Source organism: Odontomachus brunneus, unplaced genomic scaffold (assembly GCF_010583005.1).
Source record: "Odontomachus brunneus isolate Ranch 3 - 2012 unplaced genomic scaffold, Obru_v1 Obru_scaffold_215, whole genome shotgun sequence".
Classification (NCBI taxonomy): domain Eukaryota; kingdom Metazoa; phylum Arthropoda; class Insecta; order Hymenoptera; family Formicidae; genus Odontomachus; species Odontomachus brunneus.
In genome coordinates, this window is record NW_022639665.1 from 221,375 (window position 1) to 235,129 (window position 13,755).

The 13,755-nt window shown below is 38.8% G+C and overlaps 3 protein-coding genes across 6 annotated transcripts in view; 1 reads left to right on the forward strand and 2 right to left on the reverse strand.

Moving 5' to 3' along the window:
• The first annotated feature begins 500 nt into the window (after positions 1-500).
• Positions 501-2,954, forward strand: LOC116852325 (fatty acid 2-hydroxylase). The gene is made up of 6 exons (XM_032832535.1): positions 501-981; positions 1,713-1,938; positions 2,033-2,193; positions 2,275-2,407; positions 2,534-2,653; positions 2,715-2,954. The coding sequence occupies exons 1-6, from the start codon at positions 625-627 to the stop codon at positions 2,798-2,800; spliced, it is 1,083 nt and encodes a 360-aa protein (XP_032688426.1). The 5' UTR covers positions 501-624; the 3' UTR covers positions 2,801-2,954.
• Positions 2,820-5,278, reverse strand: LOC116852326 (NF-kappa-B inhibitor-interacting Ras-like protein). Its single transcript, XM_032832536.1, has 2 exons — positions 4,854-5,278; positions 2,820-4,172 (listed from the first exon to the last, which is right to left on the reverse strand). Exons 1-2 carry the CDS (start codon positions 4,950-4,952, stop codon positions 3,666-3,668), a joined length of 606 nt encoding a protein of 201 aa, XP_032688427.1. The 5' UTR covers positions 4,953-5,278; the 3' UTR covers positions 2,820-3,665.
• Positions 5,279-8,477: 3,199 nt separating this feature from the next.
• LOC116852335 (formin-2-like) overlaps positions 8,478-13,755 on the reverse strand; it is an 11,107-nt gene continuing 5,829 nt past the window's right edge. For all 4 annotated transcript variants that reach the window (XM_032832593.1, XM_032832591.1, XM_032832592.1 and 1 more), the window contains 7 exons: positions 13,036-13,106; positions 11,736-12,957; positions 11,373-11,500; positions 10,974-11,261; positions 10,348-10,885; positions 10,023-10,276; positions 8,478-9,932 (listed from right to left, as the gene is read on the reverse strand). In XM_032832593.1, the coding sequence (XP_032688484.1) occupies positions 9,771-9,932; positions 10,023-10,276; positions 10,348-10,885; positions 10,974-11,261; positions 11,373-11,500; positions 11,736-12,957; positions 13,036-13,106 (2,663 nt within the window). In that variant the 3' untranslated portion in view covers positions 8,478-9,770. The remainder of the gene's footprint in view (positions 9,933-10,022; positions 10,277-10,347; positions 10,886-10,973; positions 11,262-11,372; positions 11,501-11,735; positions 12,958-13,035; positions 13,107-13,755) is intronic.

Genomic DNA, 13,755 nt, shown 5'->3' on the forward strand with positions numbered 1-13,755 from the left:
TCCTTCTGAAACCCCAATAGAGCATGTCCCAGCCTTATTCTTTTCGCAACAAATATAAAACTTTTAATTTTTTTTTGCTAAAACTACATTACATATTAATATATTCAATAAAGTAACAGTTTAAAAAGCTTTTATCTTTAAAAACAAAATAGAAAAAAGATTAAGAAAGAAATTCGCCCGCGAAACAATCAAAAAGTTATACAGCAACGAAAATTTCAAGAATTCGTTTAAGTCTCGAGAATGAGAATATGCGACGAAGTTTCGTTTTTGTTCTAGTCCAAAGTTCCAATATGTGAATTCTTATATGTGCATTTGAAGTTACTATGCATCTTCTTAAAATAGAACTTCGATACAGTATGTACATATGTATCTCGCGTCTTCTCATTGAAACACGTAACAATATTAACCTTGATAATCGCTGCATTCGCTGTCATAGAATAGTTGTTTACGAAACGTAATATCATGATCGAGCCCTCCCACGTAACATTTACAGTAAAGCCTTATCTGCTGCAGCGAATTACAAAGTCGCATAACGTCGTGCTTAGCAGTACGTGCGGTAGTGCGCGCGGTGGACAGTACGTTTTGCAAGTAACGCCAATTGGCGCTATTGTAATTACTTGAGAAATGGACACTAGCCGAGATAAAAATTCCGATAACGAGTTTAATTTAAAGTGCGTGAGTGCGAGCGATGTGGAAGCGACGGATTTCGATGTGGCTTGCGCGCATAAAATGGAAGCTTGTCGTAACAGTAACCACGTGACAAATATAAAAGGAGCGACGGAGTTTCTCGTGAAATATCGAGGCCGCATTTACGATGTAATTAATTTTTTGGATTATCATCCTGGCGGCAAAAACATGCTCGTGCGTCATAAGGATCGAATTTTAGACGAAGCGTTAGTGAAACATCCGCATTCCAAGTCCGCTTACTACCTTCTCGAAGAGTTCGCAGTGCATCGCCAAGAAAGATATAACGAATGCGAAGTGAGTTATTCATACATGAGAAAACCGACGAGTTGTTCGCATATTATGAAAGGAAAAAAGTCTATATTAAAATATTCATTCTTTCATTATTCAAGAAACTTTTTAAGTTCGAGCAACGAACAAATTTATACTTCCAATTTCAGAAAATATAAGTGTTAATGGTTAAAAATAGATAATAAATCGCGTATACATTTTAAATCGTCATAGAGTTATCTAATGGTTTGCTTATAGCACTCTATTTTTATAGTACTTGCACGTAGCACTTTATCTGAAAGTTTATCTCGTTTTATCTCCATGACGCAAACAAAACATGTCGAGATAAACCGACAAATAACGGGATTTTATTTTATCAGAGCTTTTCATAGTGATATTTATGATAAGAAGTAGAAATATAAAACGATATTAATTGAAAAATTTTTAATATTTCCGATTATTTTTAATTCTTCCTAATCGCGCAGCTGTGTTATACAATTTCAAAATTGTTTATTTTGATTATTATTAATATACGAACAATAAAAAAATAATGCTTGTGTCTGACAACTGCAAAGAAGGTTATAAAGTCACAACATGATATCAAAATTATAAACAAAAAATTGTTAAAATTCTTTCAAAATGTCGTATAGGTGGCGAATGAGAATATAATTGTATTAAATGTTAAGAAAATAAAGAATAATGAGGCATTTTTTATTTAGAAAAAAGAACGAATATTATGAGACAGTACTTTATTTTAGAATCTGATAAACTGGGACGCGCCGATTTTATGGCAAGTGAGCCTCATGGGCCACCGTTACTGGGAATGGGTAAACTTGCCGGTAAACCGACCTATTCGATTTTTTCAATCGGACATTTTAGAAATATTATCGATCACGCCGTGGTACTTAGTGCCGGTCGTCTGGGTTCCTCTGGCTATATATTTCTTTTACACGGGATGTGTTCTGAATATTTCAACAAACCTCGGTAATTTGCACTCGTATAATATACGCGAGATAAAAATGTTCTTGAAACACATCTTAAGTCGTCGTAAAGCTACTCCGCGAATTTTCCGTTTCAGTCGTTTCATCGCAGAAGATCCTACTGTCGTTCACTCTGGGGATTCTTATATGGACCCTCATGGAATATTTCGTGCACCGAAAAATATTCCATCTTAAACCACCGCATAATTCGAGACTATTAATTACTCTGCACTTCTTGTTTCACGGAAACCATCATAAGGTAACACTTTCTCACGTGACATTTTAAATTGGATGTTAATAATAATAATAATGTAATTTTAATTACCGGTTACGTTAATAGGCACCGCTGGATGGACGGAGATTAGTGTTTCCGCCGATATTTAGCGTCGCTATGGCGGGAGTACTTTGGCAAATTTACAAGGTCGTGTTTCCTCTAACGATGGTCCATCTCATCGCGGCTGGTACTATAATAGGTATGCTATTTTTATGAGGTCCATAGATTACAAAGTATTTCTCATCGACATTAAACAATCCGACCTCTTGCGCACAATCAAACGTCGCAATTTTATAATTGCAATTTTAATATCCACTTTTTACAGGCTACTTATGCTATGATTTGACGCATTATTACTTGCACAATGGAGCTCCAAAAGTTGACTCATATTTATACACGATGAAAAGAAGACACAACTATCACCACTTTGTGTATCATAATCAAGGTAATTGCTGAAGATTATCAATAACAATTTACTAAAGAGAATTGATTATTTCTTATTGCAGGATTTGGCGTTACTAGTGAATTGTGGGATCAATTACTCAAAACAGATCTGACTTTGCGAAAATTGGAAAAACCTTTAGAATGGTGAAATAAAATGTATATTAACATTCTTGTATTAATTAATATTTATTTTATAACATTCCTCTCTTATTTTGTGAAAAAAATTCGTCAATGTTATAATCACAACTGTAATTATGATAAGTATACTAAACACATTGTAACAATAAATACATAATATTTTATCTTTATAATAATTGATTTATAATTTATTAATAATTTAATCTTTATAATAACGCGCGGAATATTGCACGCAAATTTAATTTCAGCTCTATAAGAGATTTAAGTACAGGTAATTCTTAAAAGAGATTCAGTAGTTTTGTATTAATTAACGATTAATCGAGATTCAGTAGCGCTGCAAAACGAGACAATTAAATAACACTGTAATCTCGGAAGAGTTACGTTTGAAATTTGCTCGTGATGCGATAAATGCTATATCCCATCCAACACAAAAGTTTCAAAAAGCTTTCAGAAAAGTTTCAGAAACATTAAACCTTTCTAAGATCTTTCTGAAATTTTTTCCAAACTTTTGTGCTGTATGAAACATTTATATAGACAGTTTTATTATAACGGACTTGATATCTTAAGTACATAACATTGCATTATTAAGTACATCGCATTGTAAACTCGTTATTTATCTCGTTTCAAGCCTAGTATCACACATACGTTTGAAGTAAATAAAGAAGTACGTACCGCGCATATGTATATATACGGTTATTGAGATCTTGGAGCACGTCTCTTTATCGACGCACAGATTGGTGTGCGTCCGATCATTACGAAATAATGATCATTATGAAATAAATTATACCTGAGTACAAAAGTCATGCAAACGATTCTCATGTCGTGCCACGATTCAAGCTTTCGCGTAATTCCACTGAATTTTTCGAGAACAGTCATCACTGTGCTTCCGCCTTCACGGTTTTTCTACCCATGCTCAACTGCGGAAATGTACTTTTGTTGGTTGGAGGATTCAGCTTGGACGACAAATGCACAAACGCCTCGTACAAACTAGTTCTGTCCATAACGTTTACTTCGTAATGCTTGACCTTCTCCCTGGTGCACCAGTTAGTGGCTTTGCTCGCGGTGTTCTCTAAGTTATTTAATACAGCATCAGTTTTCGACCGATTACCTATCACTATCACAGTTATTTCTTTCTTATCCTTATTCTTATCGATATCTTTCTTCAATGGAAAAAGTACGTCAAGGGACTCTGGTTTGCCTGTATCATATACTAAAACATAGCCATCTGCAAAACCCAGATAGTGTCGTGGAAGCTGCTGATTATTCGTATTACTCTGTAAGGATTCCAGCCCAGCTGTGTCATAGAACCTGACTTTCTCCTTTGTGCCCCGATCAGTCTCAATGTTGGTGACATAAATGTCCTCAATTGTGGGATGAATCTCCTGCAAATTTGTTACAATTATATCAATCATATTTTATGAAATTTTATACATTGTGATATCTTAGAGAAAAATAGGTTAGACCAACTGAGACAAGCAAATTTTGATTATTTCAGATACAGATATTAAACAAAGCAATTATAACAAACAAACTTCATCAATATCATATTTTATTTATTGTTAAAGCAATACTTAACAAATCTGTAAGTCGAAGATTATTAAGGCAAATGTCTCAGTGTGATTAAGCCAATAAGAAAGCACGATCAGCTCTGCATTTTTATTAATAAGTAATTAATAAAATTACTAACAAAACTAATATAAAACTTTGGTTTGTTAGCTATCAAAAAATAATAGAGAATAAAATAATCAATAAATATTAATTATAATTTTAATGAAATATTAGATAATACCAGTTGTATCAGCAACTAAACTGAAAAATAAATCAAGCCCTAATTACTAAATAATACTCAATGACTGAGGTTTATTAAATAATATTACAAATTGGCATAAAGAAATATCTCTCTTTTTAATAAAACTACGAAGACTTTCTCTCTCTCTCTCTCTCTTTTAGAAATATTAATTACAATTAAATTATTAATGTTTCAATCACACTGGGACATTGTACAATTACTGTGATATTTACCTTAAGTTTATGTAAATTAAGTAGGTAACCTAAATTCATACCGTTTTCGCATCTATGTTTCCGTACACGAGTTGTTCCAGCAAAGCGGTTTTCCCGACTCCTTTCATCCCGCAAACAACTACTCTCGTGGTCTTCCCCATACCTAGGATCTAATTCGTTCACTAGGTATGGACTCTTTCGCGTAATGACATGAGAAAACCGTGAAACACTTGTTTATGTCGTTCTACTCGTGTTGCTAGTTGTGTGGAGACGCGTGGGATGGGAATGCGGTTTCTGATGACATCAGAAAGTGATACTTTTCGTCATTACTTTAAAAAGATTATTTTTCCGACGTTATCAAACTCAAACATATGTGACGATAAATTTTTTTAAATAATAAATTTTATCTTAAATAATTATCTTATTGACGACAAGGAGATTTCCTGACTTGCCGTTTAACCGTATTACTTTAAGCAGAGAGAAGCCTGAGAGCGGCCACCAGCCTGATTTTAGTGGACAGAGCTAGACGCATTTTCGAGACGCCATCTAACAAAGTACGTTCGTACTACATTCGTTAGACACATTTTCGCAGTGGTAACGATAAAATGCGTCTGGCTCGTACCCGTTGACTTCCGTCACAGATGTCTATACTAAACTAGATTACTAACAGGCTATCTGATACCGCAATAGATTGTTCTAGTTGTTCCAAACATTGTTCCAAAAGGATAAATCCGTAAGTTGAATTATAAGTCCAAAAAATGAAAAAAATGTTTTTGAAAATGGCACCCCATTTTTTGAAAATAAAGCATTCCGAATGTTCGATTTTCGAAAAGTGGGGTGTCAGCTCAAAAAATCATTTTTTTTTGTTTTATTCGAAAACCGTTTCGAATGAAGCAATATCACTTTGAAACAATGTGATACAAAGTCAGAACAATCTGAAACAACTTTCAAAATTACAAATTTTAAAAAGTGGGGTGCCAACTTCATACACTCTAACTGTGGCCATTGAAACAGGCTAGTGGCCGCTCTCATGCTTCTTTATGCTTGAAGATAAAAATCTGCAGAACTTCATTGAAGCCGCAATCCGTTACACGCTCCCAACGGCTGCAAGTGTCATTCTATCTTTGTTTAACATCCAGTAAGCAACAAAGATAGAATGATGCTCACAGCCGTTGGGAGCGTAACGGATCGCGACCTGAGTCGTGCCACGACCTCGTTTTTCATCCTCGAAAAGTGGCGCCTCTAACGGAGACTTTGAAACTCACTTCAACGTCTAAGCAGAAATAACGGGTCTAATGATCTCTCAGACCCTTTATTTGCTTATCTAACGTTGGTATTAAATTTTCTCCATGATTTGGTGACATTGGCGTTGAAAACAAATCAGTAGTAACGTACATACTCCGCGAATTGTCTCGCGGTTTTCGCGATTTCAGTTTGTCAAGTGCGAGTTTTGTGCCTAAATCATCGCCGGGAGTGCCGAAAGTAAGTGCTGCGCGTTCGCCGTGATGTGATTTCGTCCAGTGAATGCCCGAAATGGGTATGTCGCGAATAGATAGTCGGAAGTTCCTCAATGAAGAGCAAAAATACGAACCATTGTCGTTGCTCTTCGTATTACAAACTCGTTGGAAGAGAGTGTTACGCACGGATATTGTCGAGAGTGCCGAAAATGAGTCTCGTTTGTCATGAGGAAATATCATCAAGTAAGTGTCTAGAATAGGTGTATCGCGGAACAGGTAGTCATGTGTTCCGTGAAATAAATCGCGCGTTCGTCGCCTCGCGCGGTGCGCATCGAAACGGGAGTCATCTCAATCGCGTTGTCTCTCACGCCTCTCCGACTCGTTAAAAAACAATATTCCACGCGAATATTGTCGGGATTACGGAAAGTATGTCTTGTGCGTTCGTTATCTACACAGCAGAAATGTCCCGAAGATATCATAGGGATATTCTACAAACATTGAAATATCTTTATAATATCCTTGTGATGTATTCGGGACATTTCTGCTGTGTGAGTTATGACGAGATATCTTCAAATAAACGCCCGAAACGGATATGTCGCGAAACAGACAATCGAGAGATGTATCGTTCGTTGCTTCGCCCGGTAGCACATTAAAACGAGAGTCGTCTCAATCGCGTTGTTTTTCGCTCTCCCATCTGTTAAAGGAAAATGTCCCACGCGAATATTGTCAGGAGTATCGAAAGTAAGAAATATATTCTATAACTTTTAACGACATTGTTATGTATCATTACGCAGATTTTTTGTATTATGAAATAACTGCGCAGCGATACATAACGACATCATTAAACGTTATAGAATAGGCCCCTAAGTTTCGCGCGTTCGTCATGACGAAATATCGTTAATTGTCCGGAATGAATATGTCACAGAACAGGCGATCGGGAGAAAAGTGTCGAGCGTCACACGTTTAAAATTTTTCTCTTGTACACCTGGATTCTTATCTATCTGTCACTCGATAAACTTTCGGGGCTTATCACTCGAGAATGCGTGATTCGACGGGAAAGCGGTTTTCACTGCAATGACTTATTTTGATAATAAAGTAGCATTGTTCATATAACCTGTATTATTGTGTTTTATTATTTATTTGTCAGTAATCCGTCGATTAACTTTTCAGGTTCAAGAACCTAAAAAGTTAATCGACGGATTTAATTTAAAGTATCAATTTGTACATACCGAAAGTGTGAGACTCCAAACACAATAATTTTTAAGAACACTGCTATACCTTCACATATATATCTGAATTTAGGAGCTTAAGGGGATGCTGGAGTCGATGACGAATTTGAATAATGTCGATAATGCAGAGACGATCGTCATACATAATCATGCTATCCTTTTCGTATTACATATAGAACTTACATGAATGTGTGTTGCTTTGTTTTACCATACTCAACGGAAAACCTAACCATATATGTGCAGAAATCTTTCTGCAAACTTTTTCGATATTCTTAAGCTCCCAAATGCGGATGCGAAGATAGAGCAATGTTCTTCAAAATTTTTCTGCTTGGAGCATCCACAATTTCGGTATGTACAAGCTGCGGAACTTTTGAATTAGCCAAATATTACGCTAACTGATAGCTTGAGATTTTTCATTAAAAATTTGTTGTTCGTTTTCGACATATATCGACACATATGTTCTTATTTTTCATTTTATTTTTGCACGTACTTGTGTAAAAGTATTTGTAATTCTGTGTAACCAATACGACGTAAATTTTGCAGAAAAATGTCAGTGTTCTGTCGGTAAAGTTTTTAGCTTCAGCATTCCCTTAAGAAAATCGGAAAGATTTCTATACATGTGTGGTTAGATTTTCCGATAAATACAAAACAAAACATATTTACGTAAGTTCTATATGTACAAGAAATACAAAAAGGTTGGTATGATTGTGTTAGTAATGATCGTCTCTGCGTTATCGACATTTTTCGAATTTGTCATCGACTTCAGTATTCCTTTAAAGAAATATCAATCTTGTTTTTCTGTATGCTATAAAATGCTGCCACTTCTCACCAATCGTAAGAAATTATCTTCAGCGAGGCTTACCCTATTGATACGAGAATTATTACTATTTTAATGTTAAGGTATTAAAAATTATATTTTTTGTGATTGGAAAAATTATATTTTTCGTGTAATGGCGAACTTAGAAATATTCGTGTAACAGTTAGTGTATCTGCGTTCGCGTTTAAATATATAAAGGATTTTTATTAAACACATTAATATCTCGTACAGTCAACGTTCTATTTACATTCTTATTTATTGATCCATGACAATCTGCTATAAATTAACACAAACGGATAAATAAATAAATAAATAAATATTGGTAACGGGCTTTAACAACAATGACAATATCACGATCAATATCTTTCTCTTGAAGTTTCCGCTTCAGAGAAATGAAAATTCATAGATTAAGTGTATGGTACGAAGAGGCACACACTTTCTAGCCACCGTGGACGTTTGTATAGTATCTACGAATGTGTCCTTAGTCGTGTCTTCAGCATCTTCTCGCGGTCTTCTCCTTTGCATATGTTCGTTTTTGTATTAAACGATAAGCAAGCGAGTAAAAAACAACTGAGATAGCACAAAGTGCCCTAAAAGCAGCCAGAATGTGTCCAGAATGCTCTTAGGTGTTTCCTAGAAACGTCTTGAGCACATTCAGGATGATCTCAGGACATTTAGTGCTATTTGAGAAGTGGCACAGGAGAAGAAAGTGAGGAAGCACGACTGAGAGGAACAGAGCTTATGTAGGATTTTCTTCTACCAAACAAGTCTCCAATCTTTTATGATCGTCGGGTTACTGTGTAACAGTGAGATTGGAACGTGTTTGCAATTTGTTTACAAGCGATACCCGTAAAGCTGCCGCCAGACTACTCGATACTCGATATGATAATGAACTTTTCTGAAAACGTGTCTAACGATAAGTATACATTATATCTTTCAGTGCATTGTTAACATTTCAGTCCGTATAACAGCTATAATTCGCGTAACATAACTTATCGCATTTCATCGACTGATCTAAGGAAAATTCGTGATCGATAATTCGTATTGAATTCGGATCGAAATTCATCATGCTTCGTTGCGCGTATTTAAAATACTCTCAGTACCACCGTGTAATTGATCGATTGGTGTTTAAACAGACCGAATCGCTTTCTATTTTTGAGCAATTCGAGATAAGTGTTTGCAATATTCATAAGAAAAGTAGATAAATAGATTTTTCGAGGTCGCGCCGTTTCCACTGTAACGAATACAACGGCTCGCGCTTATTCCTTATTTTCGATTTGATCGGGAAGGAAGGAACGAGATAATGTGCGAATTTTAAAACTTAATATATACAATTAAATCCTCTCACAGTGCGCGCCGTGCGGCTGTAGAGTCAAGTGTGAAATGAGTGATTTGTAATTCTGCGGTAACGGGAAGCGAATCGTTCGCGATCCAAATTCCGAGGGGCGCTACCGGTTTGCGCCGATCTCGACGGGACTATCTGTGAGCTTGTTTTTTGTTCGTTAATTTCTGTAAGCGCGCTTTCAATCCGTGAGGACTTAGTTTCACCCTCACAACATCGGGCTTGCTCTCGAGCTTCCTACGAACTTCCTCCAGTCGTTCCTTGCATATTCGCTGTTGCTCCTTCTTCCAGATATCCTGTAAAAAAAGGAAAAAAGAGAGAAACGTCGTAATTTACAGTCGGGTCTTCTCATTTTGATTCTTTACGTTGCCTCTCTCGAACTATACCTTAAAGTCTCGGCAGAAACCAAGCCACAGATTAAAAAAATCATGCGGCTCCGCGGTATCCATGGTGGCGCCTTTGGGAATAAACTGATAAAATCGCATGACGTCCTTGAACTTGTTTTTAGCCTCCAGCAATAGCTCCTGTCCGCTTTTCAATTCGGCATTCGCTCTCGTCATAAATGAGTCCACCTTCTCCTTAAATATCTTGGACGTAGCTGGGTCTGCATTCACGACCGTTTCGCACTTCTGCGCGCACGCTAAACAGATCGATTTTACATGTAAAAAGTCCACGGACTGTCACACTCCCGCAATTCGTCCTATCGCTTACCGTGCAGCTCCTTCTCCAATTTATCGAGCTCCTTGGCTAATTCCTCGAACTTGATCGCAGAAGCGGCTTCTACGTCGGCCGGCTCGGGAATGGGTAGAGGTAACGGCTCATCGAAGTTATGTTCCTTCTCTTGGGACAACTTCGCTCTCACGACGTAGTGCAGCAGGGTGATACCTTGTGTGTTGGACTTGACGTCCTTCAGTTTACTGAGGATCTCGAGTCCGAAACCGTCCGCTTGGCCACGCATCATATTGCCACCGTTCATGTAATTGCCCAAAGTCAGTATGATGGCCATCACTTTCCTCAAGGGCTCGGATTTGATCAGAAAGTCGCAGGTTGTTTGCACATTGTTCAGTTTGTAGGAAACCGACGAAATCGCGTCTTGAAAGTCCGCCTGCAGCATCAGGCAGGCTATTCTCTCGGAGAAATGCTTGATGCCGGATAACCGTTTGAGGAAAAGTTCCGGTTGATCGAGAGGAATATCCGGATTCACTTCTTCGTGAGCTGCGATCTCTGCTATTTCCTTCTCTGTTGGTTTCTATGTGTCAAGAAACGTCGAAATAGTTTAGAGATGTGACGCAAAAATCAAGATACATTGTTAGTGATCGATATTATTATTCACTCACGATTTCGTAAATCTGTTGCAACGCCTCGAGGCTGATCACACTCGTGTCCAAGTTATAAGCCGCATTCTCGATCTCACTGAAGTCGATGTGCAAACTCTTCTCTAAAATCCCTACCATTTTCGAGCGCTTCGAGTCCAGTATTTTTGCTGGTTGCACTTTGGATTTCTTAGGTGTCTCGTCGTCGCTCTTCTTGCTTAAATTCTTCTGTCTCACTTGTCGCGAAAATAGATCCGCGAATTCCTTCATATTTATATTCTCTTCCTCGGTAAGTTCTAACCATAGAGGCGACTGAAAAACGACGCGAGATCGAGACGGAAATTATACACTATACATTCGAAGTAATCGTTATCACGTCGGCAAACACGTTTTTATCATTACCATTCTTTGTTTCTTATTTACCTGAAGCGGTGATGATGATTCTGGAGCCTCTACGGAATCTGGACTAGTCGCAGTAACGGGCACTAAAATCCTTGTCCAGTAAAGCGGCTTCATAGGCACGTCAGGATTTAAAGGTTGCTTCCTCATAACTACGAAAGCGAGAAACTGCGTTAGACGGTACAAATATCAGGATCCCATGTTAGAAAAAAAACTACATGGTATACTCTCGATTATCTGAAATGACGGCGGGCCAGTTCGATTCGAGAAACGCGAGTGATCCGCTGCGAGACGCGTGGTATCGCGCTGTATCGAGGCATGTGCGGGGATTACCGTGTCGTGTGTTAATCGAGAGTACACATATACGTTAGAAGTTTCGAAACTCACTGGCCCTGCTCGGCGGATTCCACCCTCCAACCGGTGGAGCAGGTAAAGGACAGGGTCCACTCGCACCTGGTGTCATGGGCGGTGGTGGAGGTGGACCCGCGGCTGATGTCCCGACAAAGGGTGGCGGCGGAGGAGGTATACCATCTAGCGTGGACGCAATACCTGGCAGTGCTGGTGGAGGAGGTGGGCCGCTCATAGAGCTCTGCATCGCCCCAGGTAACGGTGGTGGCGGCGGTGGCGGCGAAGGCACCTCGCCAGTCGTGAACGGAGACGATAGAGCAGGAGCAGGAGGAGGAGGTGGAGGAGGCGGTGGTGGAATCCCGCATGTGTTCAGCATCGGTGTGGGCGGTGGTGGTGGCGGCGGAATCGCGCTCATGGTAGTAGTCATAGGTGGTGGCGGTGGCGGTGGAGGCGGAGGTGGTGGCGGCGGCAAAGGTATGCCGCTTGAGACGCCCTGCGCTAGCGCAAACGGACATGGGGGTGGAGGTGGTGGCGGCGGTGGCACCGCGTTTATGATACTCTCTAGAGAAGGCAGCGGAGGCATCCCACTCTTACATAGAGAAGAGCGTGATGATGGAGAAGATGTCATGTTTAGTATCGGCGTAGGTGGCGGCGGTGGTGGAGGTGGCGATGAGAAAAGAGTACTCGCGATACTTTGCATCGGCATCGGCGGCGTTGGTATCCTAGTGGAAATATCTGACAACCCCGATGTGATCGTCGAAATCGTCTTTTCGATACTCGGTATTGCCGATCCAGTTGTCTGTGCGAACGGTGACGACGGGGGCGGAGGCGGTGGTGGCGGAATGAAGGGCTTCTCCGACATGATTGATGTGCATCTGTTCTTTGAGATCGGTTCCGGCGGCAAGGGCGTTTGCAACGGCACGAAAATTTCGTTGCGCATCATATTCGCGGAAGAAGGCGCGAGGATCACTTTGTCTTCGAGATCAGTGATGTCTTTCTTTATCGATGACGATTTTCGAATGCTATTGGTATTCAGATTGTTCGTTTCACCGACATGTCCATCGATCGGCGACGACTTTTTCGGTGAAGTTTGAGTAGACTGGCATTTGGTATTTATCTCCCTTTTCGTCGACACCTCGCGTAGCCGTTTAATCTCATCTCTCAGTTTCTTCACCTCTTCTTCGCAGAATCCGTGGCATGTTTGGCTCGAGTTGATTCGACTTGGAAGCAGCCCGTCTGCCAGTGTGTCTATCCGATCCATCTAATTAAAAGAAAACGTTTTATATGCAAGTGTGATAGGTATATTAACCGTTGCGAAATTAATAGATGAGAATTTTACCGTGGACAAGACATCATGTTTCGCACCGCGGCTGGATAGCGCAGAAGTCAGACGAAATGGCAGTTGTTGTTCTGAAAGAATCCATTAATATCATGAGATAATATCGATATGTGTATCACGGAGCAATCTCTTATATCAACAAAATTGTGAAGCTGCGTGATTATTTTGTTCGTATACAAAAAATGTTCTGTATATACCACACTATCATTTATCTATAAAATCCTTGGTCAATGTGCAATGAAATTTTTCGCAAAACATCGAAGAACCGAAGATAAGATATTCTTGAAATTACGAGAGATTGGAAACAGAAGCGGACATCTCTTTGTCTGTCATCAAATTGAATGGAAAGCCCTATTTTCGATTAATGATAAACTTTGAACTCGAATATCAAGTAATTTGAGTTAACTATACATCTCCGTTTTATCTCGACTTTAATGCGACTGGCTCTGCCAGTGTTTCTGATTTATTACTATTATTAGCTCTCATTCTCTCATTATATTATTTATTCAAAGCATTGATGCGACACTTGTATCCTTACAAATTTAGAATTCACGCTAATTAATTCACGTTTATTGCGTAAGCAAGGTAAACTTCTATCGCTGCGTGGCTCTCTTATCTTTCTTTACTCCCGAGATGAGCGATTCTTGTAGATATATATATATATATATATATATATATATATATATATATATATATATATATATATATATATATATATAT

Excerpts from the sequence above, each read along its gene's own strand:
- LOC116852325 (XM_032832535.1), top strand. The coding sequence starts at position 625 with ATGGACACTAGCCGAGATAAAAATTCCGATAACGAGTTTAATTTAAAG. Across the intron at positions 2,408-2,533 it reads CGCGGCTGGTACTATAATAG|GCTACTTATGCTATGATTTG; the intron begins GTATGCTATTTT and ends CACTTTTTACAG. Across the intron at positions 2,654-2,714 it reads CTTTGTGTATCATAATCAAG|GATTTGGCGTTACTAGTGAA; the intron begins GTAATTGCTGAA and ends TTCTTATTGCAG.
- LOC116852326 (XM_032832536.1), bottom strand. The coding sequence starts at position 4,952 with ATGGGGAAGACCACGAGAGTAGTTGTTTGCGGGATGAAAGGAGTCGGG. Across the intron at positions 4,173-4,853 it reads GAAACATAGATGCGAAAACG|GAGATTCATCCCACAATTGA; the intron begins GTATGAATTTAG and ends ACAAATTTGCAG.